The sequence below is a fragment of the Eleginops maclovinus genome, chromosome 13 (assembly GCF_036324505.1).
Source record: "Eleginops maclovinus isolate JMC-PN-2008 ecotype Puerto Natales chromosome 13, JC_Emac_rtc_rv5, whole genome shotgun sequence".
In the NCBI taxonomy this organism is placed as follows: Eukaryota; Metazoa; Chordata; class Actinopteri; order Perciformes; family Eleginopidae; genus Eleginops; species Eleginops maclovinus.
This window is the reverse complement of record NC_086361.1, coordinates 17,751,538-17,765,530: the sequence shown is the minus strand read 5'-3', so window position 1 is coordinate 17,765,530 and position 13,993 is coordinate 17,751,538. Positions and strand designations below refer to the sequence as shown.

Here is a 13,993-nt window from a genome sequence, read left to right as displayed (position 1 = left end):
CGGAATGTAAAATACGGCAGTGTGTAATTTCATGCCATTCCATCCATTTGTTTATGGGACTTTACAGTCAAATCCACAAAGGTCAACCTTCAAATTCCCTAGGATAAATTGTGTACAAACTATGAACATATTCACCAAGATTTAAGGGCAGGTCATCAAATAGTTGTCAAGCTATTTCACTATTAGCCCAAAATGTCAACTCATGGTGCTAGGGGGAAAAGGAAGGGGATGATCCATTTCAATAGCATTCATTCTCTGGGCACCATGGATATTTGAACCAAATCCAATAAGCTGTTGAGATACTTCAGTCTGGACCAAAGCACTAGACCAACTTTGCCAACACTAGAGTCATGCCACTTGTCTGGCTTAAAAGAGATAAAAAGCTAGTACAAATGCAAAACTAAAAAGTGGCAGCAATTGGTCGAAACCCCAAAAAGTGAGGGTGGTGAAAGTATCAGAAAGGAAGAATTTGGACTGCGAGAGAGAGATATGGACAGACAGGGGAGAGGAGGAGGGAGGAAGCATTTGTGAATGAAACAGATAAGAAATGGCGGCTAGGACACAGCGGAGCATTAGAATAAAGATGAAGAGGACAAATTCCAAGTAATTCCAGCACGCAGGGAGTTTAACACAATTGCCAATCTGAGTCTTTCTATCTGTCAGTGCCAATGTTTTCAGTGACTGAGCAGGCTTTGCAGAGTAATGCTACTGTGATTAGCCGCTGTGACAGCTAATGCTGCAGCCAGACGCTCAGGGTGATGGACATACTTTGTCTGTCTGCTGACCCTCTGTTACTGCTTGCTTTCTCTACGTATGTTTGCATTATTGTCCCTTGATGTCTTCCCTTTAACTAATTTGTAGTCTGCAAGCTCTGTAAATCAGAAAATGCAGAACAAGGCCTATGAAAGCCTTCTAATGCTTCAAACATAATAACCCTTTTAGCCTTTAAAGTGCAGGATGCAACCAAGACAAGAAGCTATTATTTGACTCTGCACCCAGACACAGTGTTTCCACAGCTGCCATCAAGAGAAAGGTTTTGCATGTTTTCTCTTCTTAAATTCAACTTCCTCTTTCATTTGCATAGAATGGCCTTTCCATAACACTGAACGGTGACTTTGGTTGACAGGAGAGTCCGATGAGTAATCCAAATTGCAAGCTGCTCTTCCATCTAGTGGTGTAAAGGCCACAGTGCATCAACTGGTAGCAAGGTTGCGAGCAAGGACTCATAATGGCGATGAGGCAGAGGGTGGCTGGGTTCATCCAGGGAGGGGGAGCAGGAAGAGATGGACGAAAGAGAAGAGGAGGAGGGGCCAGAGGAGAGTGAGATGTAAGGAGAGACGGGGAGAGAAGCAGCAGTATTCTCTTTGAAGCTGACTGTATTCTCTGAAGAGGACGCTTGCATAATTGCAGCAGGAAAATAGCCTGACAGTGTTGTTTTTATCCCCCCCCCCCTTTCTGAGTTGTCTGGACAGCAAAGCACAGACAAACATGATATACAGTTTAAACCTCTAAAAACATGGGGGTGAATATGGGGCACTAAAATGTAACTGTTAAGACAGAAATGGCAGCAATATAGACAAAATGGCCCACTTAGATTACACACACCCACACACACAGGCTCATGACCATATGAGTAATCATCCCTGCAGGTATCCGGAGTGTGTGTGTGTGTGTGTGTGTGTGTGTGTGTGTGTGTGTGTGTGTGTGTGTGTGTGTGTGTGTGTGTGTGTGTGTGTGTGTGTGTGTGTGTGTGTGTGTGTGTGTGTGTGTGTGTTTCTGTTACTTTCTACTCCCTCCCTCTCAGTCTTAGATATGTAGGCTAACTCTCATTGGATCGCATTATGTGTCAGGACATCTCATGACTTACACTGGATTAGCCGAGTCCCAGCTGAATTCAAACTAATTATTGAATTTCAGGCTTGTCTCTCTATAATTGGACTTAAATTAATCAGAGTGTTTCTCATCATCCTGCATCCAATCCTTTAGCCTGCTTACTCTACCTGTCTGTTATATTTCTAGACTCATTCTGCATCTTCATCGCTTTTGTTAGTTCTTGTTCTGCCGCCCAATTACTTTATCAGCCTCCTCTAAAGACTGTTTTCTCTAAATATTACCTCACTCTCTCTGCCAGGTCCAAGATGGTCGTCCTGGAATTTGGGCATCTTCATCTGTATCCGCTGTGCTGGTATACATCGAAACCTGGGGGTCCACATCTCCAAGGTCAAGTCTGTCAATCTGGATCAGTGGACACAGGAGCAGGTCCAGGTCAGAGGTCATACTTACAGATACAAACAGAGAGATTCTCTTTATATTAATGTCTGACAAACACAGACACATTTTCATGCCCCTCAATGTCTCATACTGACAAACAAGGCATCCAAAGGCATCTGTATGAGACACATAGGACATTCAACTAACTCTAATGTAAGCCCTTCCATGACAATATTAGATGCTTCAAATAAATAGGATATATGTAAGGTGTTAAATGGTTTGTTTTAGAGGCACTGGTTGGCAGAATTTTAAAGAGAAATGTAAGAATATTTTCACATTTGTCTCTTTCTGACAGCAGATAAACAACCATTTTAGAATAAACAAATATTTCTGGTGGCTTTAGCTGTGTGTGTCGGGGCTTTTTAAATGCTATACTTGCATGCTTACATACAGTAGAGGAAGTAGACACTTTCTCATCAGTATGCAGCTCATCTTCCCTGGGTCTGATGGGCCAGACAGTCAGCATTAATCTCCCTATTGTGGAAGTGTTTCTATAGTCAGCATTCTTTTTTCTCTTTTATCTCGATCAACAACAAGAACTCACACATGTTTATAAGCAGGACTCCATAACAAGCACTAGTAATGAAACCTTATATGTACATGTATATATGTTCTATATAAGAGAGATAAAAAAAATACAAGAATGTTTTCTGTGTTTTGATGTCATCAGTGTGTTCAGGAGATGGGAAACGCCAAAGCCAGACGTCTCTACGAGGCTTTCTTACCTGAGTGTTTCCAGCGCCCAGAGTCAGACCAGTCTGCAGAGATGTTCATTAGGGACAAGTATGAAAAGAAGAAGTACATCGATAAGGTCATTGACATCCAGATGCTAAGGGTGAGTTCACTCACAGACAGAAAAAAGCTCTGTGCTCTGTGCCTTCGACAGGATCAATGAAATACGTACCTTTTTGCCTCTTCCCTCATAATCTACCCCCATTGCAATACTCTTGAGCAAGGCCATTCCACCTTTAGTGTCTGTTTGCTAAACAAAACCATTTGTTTCTGTGTACAGAAAGAAAAGAGCTGCGACAATATACCCAAGGAACCAGTTGTGTTTGAGAAGATGAAATTGGTGAGTGCAGCATTGATAGATAACTGACCTTGTCTCGATGTTGTTAGATTTTTAACATTAAGCTGATGCTCTTATCTGGAGTAAATGGAGAGAGTGCAGCATTCAATTGAGCTAGTGAGTGCTAGGAGAGGAAGATTAGGAGCTTAAGAAAAAGTTAAGAGCGTGTTAGTGTGTTAGGAGAAGGTGACACAACAGGAAGTAAATCTTGAGGATAAAAATCTTTAGCCAGTAGAGGGAGATTTGGAGCCATTTTGCTGGTCAGAAAATAGCAGGAAGGTCATTTCACCACCAGGGACTCTTGATTCAAGCTCATTTTTTCCAGGCAGACATATTGCATTACTTGCATCGACTTTCTCTGTTGTGACAGAAAAAAGACGTCAGCCCCAAGACAAATACCCAGGCTGTCACAGATCTGCTTGGATTAGGTAATGCAGCTCACACATATGCACACACTAACACCCATTTTCAGAACTGACAGGAGAAAAAGAGATAGATAGAAAGAAATACTAATCTTTAATAATCATACCCATACTTCCATCTACCCTTTTTTAGATGCCCCTGCTCCAAGTCCTGCAGTGTCTAATGGTCGAGGATGTGTTTCAGACAGTAATGGGAGCCCAGCGGGGTCCAAACCACCTCTGGCACACTCTGCACTAGATCTCTTCAGCTCTCTGCCAGCACCAGCCACTGCTTCCTCTAAAAGAAACACGGTAACACACTGCACATACTTTTCACCGAATCCCTAATGCTTTTGCTAGTGGCGTGCCTCTAGGGGATGGCAAAGTCGGTCTGTCATTTGGTCCATACTGAAACATTTCCATCACTCTTGGATGGATTGCCATAACATTTTGTACAGATATTCATGGTCCCAAAAGCATGAACTAAGGTTGTGAAAATACCTGCTCTACATTGATAATGAATATGGACTTTTGGCCTTATTTTAATCATGCCCCTGCACCCTCCCACTCCATGACAGAGAGAACACTCTTTAACATGTAAGGTATAGATATACATACATAGATGTACCTGCAAGCTTTGAGGCAAACTTGCTTCTTTTTCGGAGGAAACAGTCTCAACCCTTTTTTAATTCCCAAGCTTCTTTGGTGGCATTTCTTTTTTGTAAGAGGTTACAATGGAAACCCACTAATCTAGACTAGACATGTTCTCAGTTTGCGAGATAATGTTTACACAGAAATTGTTATTTCACCCTTACACTGTTGATGATAACTTCCTCCTACCTTCTCTCTGTCTCTCTATTCCCACCACACTGTCACCCTCCCTCTCCAGCCTGTTTCCTGCTCCATGCCCCAGAGCAGAGTAACTGCCTCTGTGCCTGAAAACCTCAGTCTGTTCCTGGATCGTACAGCAAAAGCAGAGGGGGGCGCTGTCAAGAAACTGTCCAAGGACTCGATTCTCTCCCTGTACGCCTCCACTCCATCAGTTCATGGCAGTATGTCTTCTCATGGTAAGAACTGGAAAACAGTTTTTAGATTGTTGTCTCCTTGGTCTTATTTTGATATCAAAGGTATTATAGAATTCTGATAATGGATTGCTCACCAATGCCAACATTTTTGCTTTCTCTCTGTGATTACTGTCAGCAGGCTTGTACATGAACCAAATGGGATACCCGACACACCCATATGGATCGTACCACTCTTTAGCCCAGGCAGGTGGAATGGGAGGCCCAATGATGACATCACAGATGGCCATGATGGGACAGCAACAGAGCGCCATGAGTGGAGTTCAACAAAGCAGCATGATGGGACAGCAGAATGGCTTAATGGGTGCTCAGGGTGTCATGGCACAGCCTAGTGGCGCTATGGCGTCACCTTACATGACAGGGATGACCCAGGGCGTGATGGGACAGCAAAGCGCAATGATGGTACAGCAGCAGAATGGGATGATGGGGCAGCAGCCAAATAGCATTGTGGGACATCAACAGAATGGGATGATGGGACAGCAGCAGAATGGGATGATGGGACAGCAGCAGAATGGGATGATGGGACAGCAGCAGAATGGGATGATGGGACAGCAGAATGGGAGGATGGGACAGCAGCAGAATGGAAGGATGGGTCAGCAGCAAGTTGGAGGTTTACCTCAACAGCAGGTGTACGGAGTGCAACAAGCTCATCAGCTACAGTGGAACTTTACCCAGGTGTGTGTGTAAATGTTTTGTACTAAATTCCTTTCAAGGTTGCAAATGTTCTGGTAATAATACAATTTGTTTTTGTGGCTTATAGATGACTCAGCATATGGCCGGTATGAATGTCTGCAACACCAATGGCATGATAGGATACAGCAGTCAACAAATGGGAGGCTCGACAACTCAAAGCTCAGTGCACATGACGGCTCATGTTTGGAAATGATCTCATCTATCAAACATGTGATTTCACGCCAATAACCCACAGAAAAGGGGGGGACTGAGTTGTAGGAACCTTCGGATCAGACTTTCCAGGAGAAATTTTCTAATGAAAGGGGGAAGAAGTAGAAGAAGAGGAAGAAGAAGGAAAAGTGGGAGGAGATGGAGACAGGTGTGAAAAAGCTGAAGGTTTAGAAAACCACTACTACCTCTTTCTCTCTCCTCTCTGCCCATGCTTCCTATTCTCTCTGCCATTCATGGCCATGTTTTGCATATTCCCATTCTTGCCTTCAGAACACTTTGGTATGATGTCCAAGAAAACAGGGTTCAAGGTTAACTGGTTAGGACTAGACATTGTTTTTTGTAGTCTGTATGCTTTGTGCAAGCGTTGTTCAAATCAGCTATTGGTGGGTGTCTGTTAACCAACTGCACGACTTAAAAGAACAGGTTTTATTTTACAGTTTTAATTGATCAGACTCGGAAGTAAATGCAAAACTTACATAACTTAAAACCATTGGTTGATGTGCTTGAATTTTGTTTAATTTGGTAAATAGTTTGCTTTTATTGGAATGAGCCTAGTTGCCTCTTTTTGCTGTGAGTGAATCGAGCAGATCAATAGCTCTGTTATGTCTGTGCAGCAAATATGAAGCTACCCAGCAGCTGGTTAGCTTATATTAGCTTAGCCTAAAGACTAGAGACAGGGGAACAACAATCATGGCTTTAGCTAAAGACTTTGACTTTTTAAGTATTAAACAAATAAGATATAACATGTTAAACAGGGAGCTTTATATGTACTGGTAAGCAGATTTTGCCTTAAACCTTTTAAAAGATAGAGAATAGCCATGTTTCCAGTCTTTGTGTCTCAAGCTAATTGGCTGCTGTGGTTAGCTTCATACATGGTATTGATTTTCTAAGCTAGCTTTTGGGCAGGAAGTGTATAAGCGTTCAGGTAATGTCAAACCAAAATGTCAAACTATTGTTTTAACTTTGTAATAACAAATAACAACAAATAATCTACAGCAGAACCCAACAATTAGCTTAGCTTTAGCTGCAACCCATTTTGCAAAGGAGAAAGTAGAAAGCTTTCAAGCGCACAGGGGTAAAGATTTTCAATGTGCGGTAACAAATGGATTAAAACTAGATAACCTGTTCTTACTAGAAAAGAATCAAGCCAAGCTAGGCTACGCTATCTTTTATTTTATCACCCCTCAAGCTGCAAATGGAGGGGAAAATAAACATTAATGAATTAGCTTGGCTTTGCATAAGAAGAAACACATTTGTTATATCTTTCAAAAAACATTGTATCCCCTTCCTAAACACTCAAGTCGTCCTACAATATTAAAATGTAGGTTTTTAGATTGTTTGTCTCACAAGTTAAAGCAGCTATAAAACCTAAAGCCCTTTTTATGATGTCTTCTACTCTATTTAAAGAGGGCTTCTTTGAGAATACATAAACTCGACTTCATTGTCTAAAGTCCTAAATTGGATTTTGGGAGACCAAAGATCAACGCTAGCTTTATTATGGTTGTATAGTGTTGCAATGCTTTGTTACATCTGTAGCCATTAACTAGTGATAAGTAGAACATCAGTCAGCAATCCTTTAACAGTACAGTATGTTTGGTCAAACCTGCTGTCAATCAATGAATATCTGGGCATATCAATTCACTGTGCTATTTCCTCACACAGGGTGGGACACTTAAAGTCACTCGCATGCATGTAAAGTAACACGCGCACACCTCAAGTTAATCTACCTTGTACAATAGAGGCCTCAAAAGTTGTTGAATGTCTTTATATAAGAGACAAATTGAGAGAGGTGATGGACAGAGACAAAAGACAACCAAGGTACAGATCATGTTTCAGATTCTTCCACTGAATTGCATGAGGAAAATGTTTATCTAACTCTGATTGTATGTTTTTCAAGATATCTGAATGTGTCTCTCTGAATGTTTCTCTCTACATGTACGATCGGCTTCGACCAAGACCAACAAAATGTTTAAAAGAATGTGCGTCTTGAATGTCTCACAACTGTACTTGACTCCTTTTTAATACGCACCCCAGTATTAATGGGGTCTGTTTGTTTTTGATATCCTACCGTCAAGCAATGTACACTTGTGTTTTCTGAATGTTCTGTGGTCAACAGCGTCCTGTCTGTTTTTAGTCAATTGTTGGATTCCAACTAAGTTTTAATGTCCTGCCGTCCAATTAGGATCAAACTGTGACCAGGATGACACATTTTCAGGTCACTCGAGGGAGTGTGAAGCGAAGAAGTGATTGTACGACCACAGCCTGTCAACTCACTTCTACACAAGCCATCTCTATGTCCTTGCTGTTATGTTCATTCTTATAATGCTAACCCTTGCATGAAGCCATTTGTGTAAATAATTTCCTTCTGTTTTTCAATGTAGAAGCACAGAATTGCTTCTAGTGTGAGAGGTAGGAGCTTAAAGAGAATTAAATGAACATACTTGTATAACAAGATTCAAATTAAGTGCTGCCAATAAAAAAAAGCAGTACAGCCTTTAAAATCTCAGAATTTTGTCTATTCCCTCCAGGCATTTATTTCAATTTTAGCTCATTTGGTGGCAGTTGAGGCAACCGTGTGACAGCAGCAGCAGTCACTTTCTCTGCTCAGAGCAATATCACCATACGACTTGTGTCGTCTCTGCCATGTAACAGCATATCTGTCAGAGAAGTTTCTGGAAAAGCAGTAAAAATACATTCCTGTGGGCTACTTGAGCTTTCTTATTTGTAATCCTTTAACTTTAGTATGCTTCAGTTCCTTCTTTTGTCTGGTATATTTTCTGTGAAATAAGAGCAAATAAAGGAATGTATCTTTTTATGTACTTGTTAATCAAGATATTGTGTATTTTCTGTATATTAAGTCCCCAAAACACGATTGATAAACATGTACTGTATATTAGTTCTGGATCGTTTTCACATGCTTTGCCCTTTTTTGATTCGATAATCACTTTCATTTGAGAATATGTAACATATGATACTTGTCTGTGAAAAATATCAAAAATAAATATTGTTTTGATTAAATTATATATATGGTTGAAATTTCAGAGATGATCAGTTTGACCTAATTGTCTTAATAAGTCTTATTTATAAATTGAGGCAGATTGAGAAAAACAAACACTTTTAATCAGAATATTTTAAATTACACACCTGACAAAAATTTGTGATTCAAATAAACTTTATTGACCTTGCGTCCAGATGTCAAAGGGCATGCAATACAGGCTTCTGATTCAGAAATAATTTTTTTTTCTCCTCTGATTTTATTTTCTTACAAAACTACGTGCACCTTAGTAATCAATTCTGCAGCGTACAAACCACAAAAATACCAGTTTTACATTATCAAATACTGCACATAGAAAACATTTACAAAGCACAGGTATAAAATTACAGCTCCCTTTTTCCTCTTCATAAGTATCCTTTCAGTCAGCTATGCGTTGCCCTTTAAAATGCACTCTGAACGCTCCTCGGTGGAAAGGTTAAGGCCGGTTTAGAAAAGACAACCGATCATCTAGCATCACCCATAATCCAATTTGACTGCGCTGAATGTTTTGCACCAGCTTTAGATTTATTTCCTGCTGATCTATTTACTGTATGTGCTTGGCTCCATTAAATCTAGTCAAAGCTGTTCAAAGGTTTCCCTATGTTTTGGAAGTTCAAAATGTGCTTTGCTGGGCTTTACAAGATTAAGGTTGTCTTGATACTGGCGTGGGGAGCTACAGTGGCCTTAATATAGTTTGACAAACATCCAAAAAAGGAGAGAATGGCTACTTGGAGACTTGTGCTGTGATCAACAACATTTATAAACGTGGATGAAGACAAAACCATTTGCCCATCAGCTCAGCAGTAATGTCTCGTTGACTGTTGCTACATCTGTAAACAGATTTTTGGAATGCATGCTTCATTAGAAAAGTAAAGAAGGAAAAAAATAACTAATTTGTTTCTCATGGCGTCTTCCAGAAAATGATTCACAATGCATTGCATGCTCAGTTGGGTGTCCATTGCTTCTAGTGCTTGAAATTGTGATCCGACTTTAAGATGGTATTTGTTATTGTTGTGAGCTGATACAAATTTGGCCTGAGGTTCCCACAACCTTACACTAATGAGTGAAAAAAGGCTGAGGCCAGAAGTGGAGGCTACAGCCAAATGGTTATTGCAGTATTTCAGAAAGTGGAAGGTTAAGACCATGCTACTTGAAGATACAGCATTTTCTTTTTGCATCGCAATTAATTAACATTGTACTGGGTCTAATAGACTTCCTCATCGTGTGTCATTATCATAGTTATAATTATACCATCATAAAGATTAAATACAAGAAAATTGTTGATCATGCGGCAAACATTTTCAGGTTCAAAGCACAAAAATTATAACTCCATCAGCTTGACAGATAAATCGAGTTTCAGTTACAAGGGGAATAGCAATCCTTTCTGTTTTAAATCCATCGTGGCATTTTAAATAAATAAAAGTGCATTTCGCCACGCAGAATTCATGCTTGTTTCAACCACAGAGCTGTTCTTATAAGATGAACACACAAAGAATAGGACAGAGTATACAGTACAGTAGAAGTAGGGGCAGCCTGAACCAATGCAGGCGAGTTCCCTGGAAAGTCCTCAAAGAGACAGTATAGCAAACAAGATGACAAAAAAATTACACTCATTTCTGGTGTAAGGATTAAGAAATACATTCATAAAACTATACATATACACATATATAACTTCGGTACAATATTTCAAGCAAAATACATTTGTCAATACTTTCAGTTGTGTGCTACAATAGTGAAGCAATGTCTCCTACACAAAATAAGGCCATTGTAAACGGAACAAGCCCTCATTTTCGCAAAAAGCAGGTTTATGCCTCTCTGACTCTCTCTGTCCTCTTCTGAATAATACCGCTCTCCTTACAAAAATAAAATACATTTCCGAACATTGCACTCAAGAGACAATTCAGGTTGATTGAAGATACATTAGAAAAGTTTTGCACACGACAAAAGTTGTGGGTTTACATGAAAATAAGCAAGCGTATCATGGGTGTACACTACATTACAGTCTTTACATTCACACCCTATATGAGCTAGATAAGGTCTAAATTGAGCTAATACTATCTTTACCATTATCTGAAACACATCTTCATCAAGCTCTACATGCGCCACGCCATTTCCAATGAACTTCTTTAAATGTCTGTAATGGACACTTTGATTATTCCATCAATATTGCAACCTGCCTGCATGCATCTACTTTCACATTTACAGAAGTTGAATACTCCCTTACAACCTGCTAATACTCTGCCCTGCCATAGTTAACCCTCTTTATGCTACGTTTTTAAACTCCCTTAAGTTGTCAACATAAGTCAAACGTGATGAGACGATGCATGTTAATCATGTGATACCATAACAGCTCTAATCTAGGTGTTAATGTTCATATCTGAAAACCCTGATCCTTAAATTCTCCTCACTGTTGTCCATAACTTGAGTCAACAAGTGGCTTTTTAATAAATATGTACACATTTCAAATCTGTCAATCAGATTTTGCTGCTTATTATGAAGCATCACGCAATACAATAAATGCACCTTATTGAAAGACACACACTCAAACTACACTTTGAAGAAAGGCAGTATGAAAAATGTCCTTTTGGTTGCAGGAATCAAAAGATTTGGACACATTTGGGCAATGCTCTCTGTAAAAGTCTCCTTCAAGGATAATTAAACTTCCAGATGCAGGGCTAGTCAATATATGTCAAATGGAAATATAAATTCTCCTTTAAGCTCCAAAGTACTGGACATTTCATGGGAAAAAAACACTTTTAAATAGTTTGCCAATAACATAACATTGAGGAAAGTTATCCATGTCTATAAATGTATTTCAGGTTTTTTAAATATTCTTTAAATGTATTTTATATCTCACCAACAAAGCTGTTTTGTTCACACTGAAGAGAATGTGTGCAAAAACCACGAGTATAACTCCTCATTTTTACATCTTGACAGTCATTCAGAAAAATAAATACATACAAATTTAAAAAGGTACATCAAATCATTAATGAACACACAGTTATAGCTCCAGCACGGACTAGCTGCAGAAGGTGGAACCCAGACTTTTTTGTTGTGTACATGGAGGGAGCGTCAGAAAATTAACTTCATCCTCCTCCCAAAATAATTAAAGATTGGCAGAGATCCCTTTATCCAAAGTTCAGCGAGCGCTGGGTTCCCCTTTATGCAGAAAGAGAGGAGTGAGCAGTTCTTAGCAGCTGATAGAACATATGGTGGTGATAAAACTAAATGTGAGCTTGTAAAACACGCACAAGCTTTTAGTAGCCTGTAAACTGGGACAATCATCTTCCTTAACACTACTTAAAAACGTATCCATACACAAGAGTTAGTGTTGGTCCCGAAAACAGACAGATTGAAAAAACACTGAAGGGAATGATGAAAAGTTTAAAGAAACAGTAAACACCAGCAGCTCAGTTTTACCTGCTTCTCATCAATAAAGACTTAACCAATGCACCTTTGAACTGAACCAGGTCAGACTTGTACTTCTATTTTTTTCTAATGGAAATAAAAACAAATCAATACTTAGATCAAAGTCATTTTTAGTTATTTCGAATATATCTAATAAGCAAATGTTTAGATGTTTTCAACAAAATACATACATTTTTTATATATTAAGAGCCTGTGGCTATTCTGAAATCAATGTGAAATTGATACTCTTGGTTTATTTTCCATTAGCCTTAAATTAGAACCATTTAAAATGATTTGCTTTTACAAATGCTTAAATGTACCCCATCAGATTCTGATTAAAACTTACTAAAGGTTGGCTTTAGAAACGTCGTTAACTATACCTACATACACAATAAGAATTCCTTCAATTTCAGCAATTCAATGTTTTACAAGAAAACATTATCCTTTTGCTCAGATTTAAGGGAAAAATCTGTGGAAAACTGACCTGTTACATGTCCATGCTGGCATTCAATTCAAAGATTCAAAGATGTACACTGTAGTTTGACCAAATAAAAATCAAATAAATAAACAAATGAACCCGGCATACATGGCAGGTAAACAATCAACCTGCTGGAAAATGAACACTGGTGTAAACAGTCAGATATCCCCCCAAAAATGGATGTGTTTACACATTTACAACAGGTTTAGTAACAGTTAGTTTGACAGAGAGGGGGTACCGAAGAGGGGAAGGGTTTGTTGTTACCAGCTCTGTGTGCTCACCACCTTCTCTTTATCAACTAGGAAAAGGTGACATCAAAATCAACAAGAAGTTAAGACAAGTCTGGGTGCTGGTATACAGAGAGTGTGGCATCCCTAGATGTGGTACACAAGAACCCCAGACTAAAGCTGGACACATTTCTCAGAATTCCCTGTGCTGTGCAACAGTCCTTTCCTTTGAAGATGAAAGCAGGATCAGAAATGTTGTTCATCAGTGAATGGGTAGCTGGCTGAATAATTTGTTCTCGTCTTCTGCAGATTGCCACCACCCTCCTCACTAACTCAGTGCTCTCTTCTCAGGACGGATTGCAAAATAAAGCGGCTCCTGTTACATTGGCCGAGGCAAGCTAAATCAAAAATATTTAAGCATTGTAAAATGTCTCTAAAAGGTTGCAAGCAAACATGCAGAATGCAGCCCATACATACATAAACACAAATAAGTATTTAACTATCTATTTATATATATATGATATATTTATATCTATATATAAACTCTGCCCTGTGAAAATTATAGAATAGCAGTGTTGCTACTTCACATAATAGCCATTATGTGAAAATCCAAGCCTGTTGCCTAGGTGTGTGTGTGTGTGTGTGTGTGTGTGTGTGTGTGTGTGTGTGTGTGTGTGTGTGTGTGTGTGTGTGTGTGTGTGTGTGTGTGTGTGTGTGTGTGTGTGTGTGTGTGTGTGTGTGTGTGTGTGTGGCCTGCCGTTCTCAGCTCGTGTGTGTAGAATGTGTGTGTTTTTTTTGCATTACATCTAAGTCATCGACTCTGCTACATATCCATACTTTATATTGTATACTAGTTCACCTACGACTTATAGTTATCATAACAACATTACAATTGCTTTGGTTTTAAAAAATAAAGTGTTTTTTTTCCTTAGTTTGGCATAGAGAGTTTAGAAACTGGCATTGGGATGGCCCTGGGATGAGTCGTGTTACAGAAACCTTGGAATGCAGAATTGCTGAGTCATGGAAGGAAATGTTGAAAATGGGACGGTGTAAAATGCTACATGTTCTGGTAAATTAAGTCTACTTCAAGTTAGATTTGCTCAACTAAAATACTGATCAG

At 39.3% G+C, this 13,993-nt stretch overlaps 1 protein-coding gene across 3 annotated transcripts in view; it reads left to right on the top strand.

The window, feature by feature from the left end:
• Positions 1-8,749, top strand: part of smap2 (small ArfGAP2) — a 16,471-nt gene extending 7,722 nt beyond the window's left edge. The window contains exons 2-9 of one of the 3 annotated variants that reach the window (XM_063899194.1): positions 2,132-2,265; positions 2,942-3,106; positions 3,284-3,343; positions 3,711-3,768; positions 3,896-4,053; positions 4,631-4,808; positions 4,945-5,498; positions 5,584-8,749. In XM_063899194.1, coding sequence (XP_063755264.1) covers positions 2,132-2,265; positions 2,942-3,106; positions 3,284-3,343; positions 3,711-3,768; positions 3,896-4,053; positions 4,631-4,808; positions 4,945-5,498; positions 5,584-5,709 — 1,433 coding nt within the window. In that variant the 3' untranslated portion in view covers positions 5,710-8,749. Of the gene's footprint in view, positions 1-2,131; positions 2,266-2,941; positions 3,107-3,283; positions 3,344-3,710; positions 3,769-3,895; positions 4,054-4,630; positions 4,809-4,941; positions 5,499-5,583 lie in introns of all 3 variants that reach the window. The other 2 variants (XM_063899193.1, XM_063899195.1) reach the window with 2 other exon arrangements.
• The last annotated feature ends 5,244 nt before the right edge of the window (positions 8,750-13,993 follow it).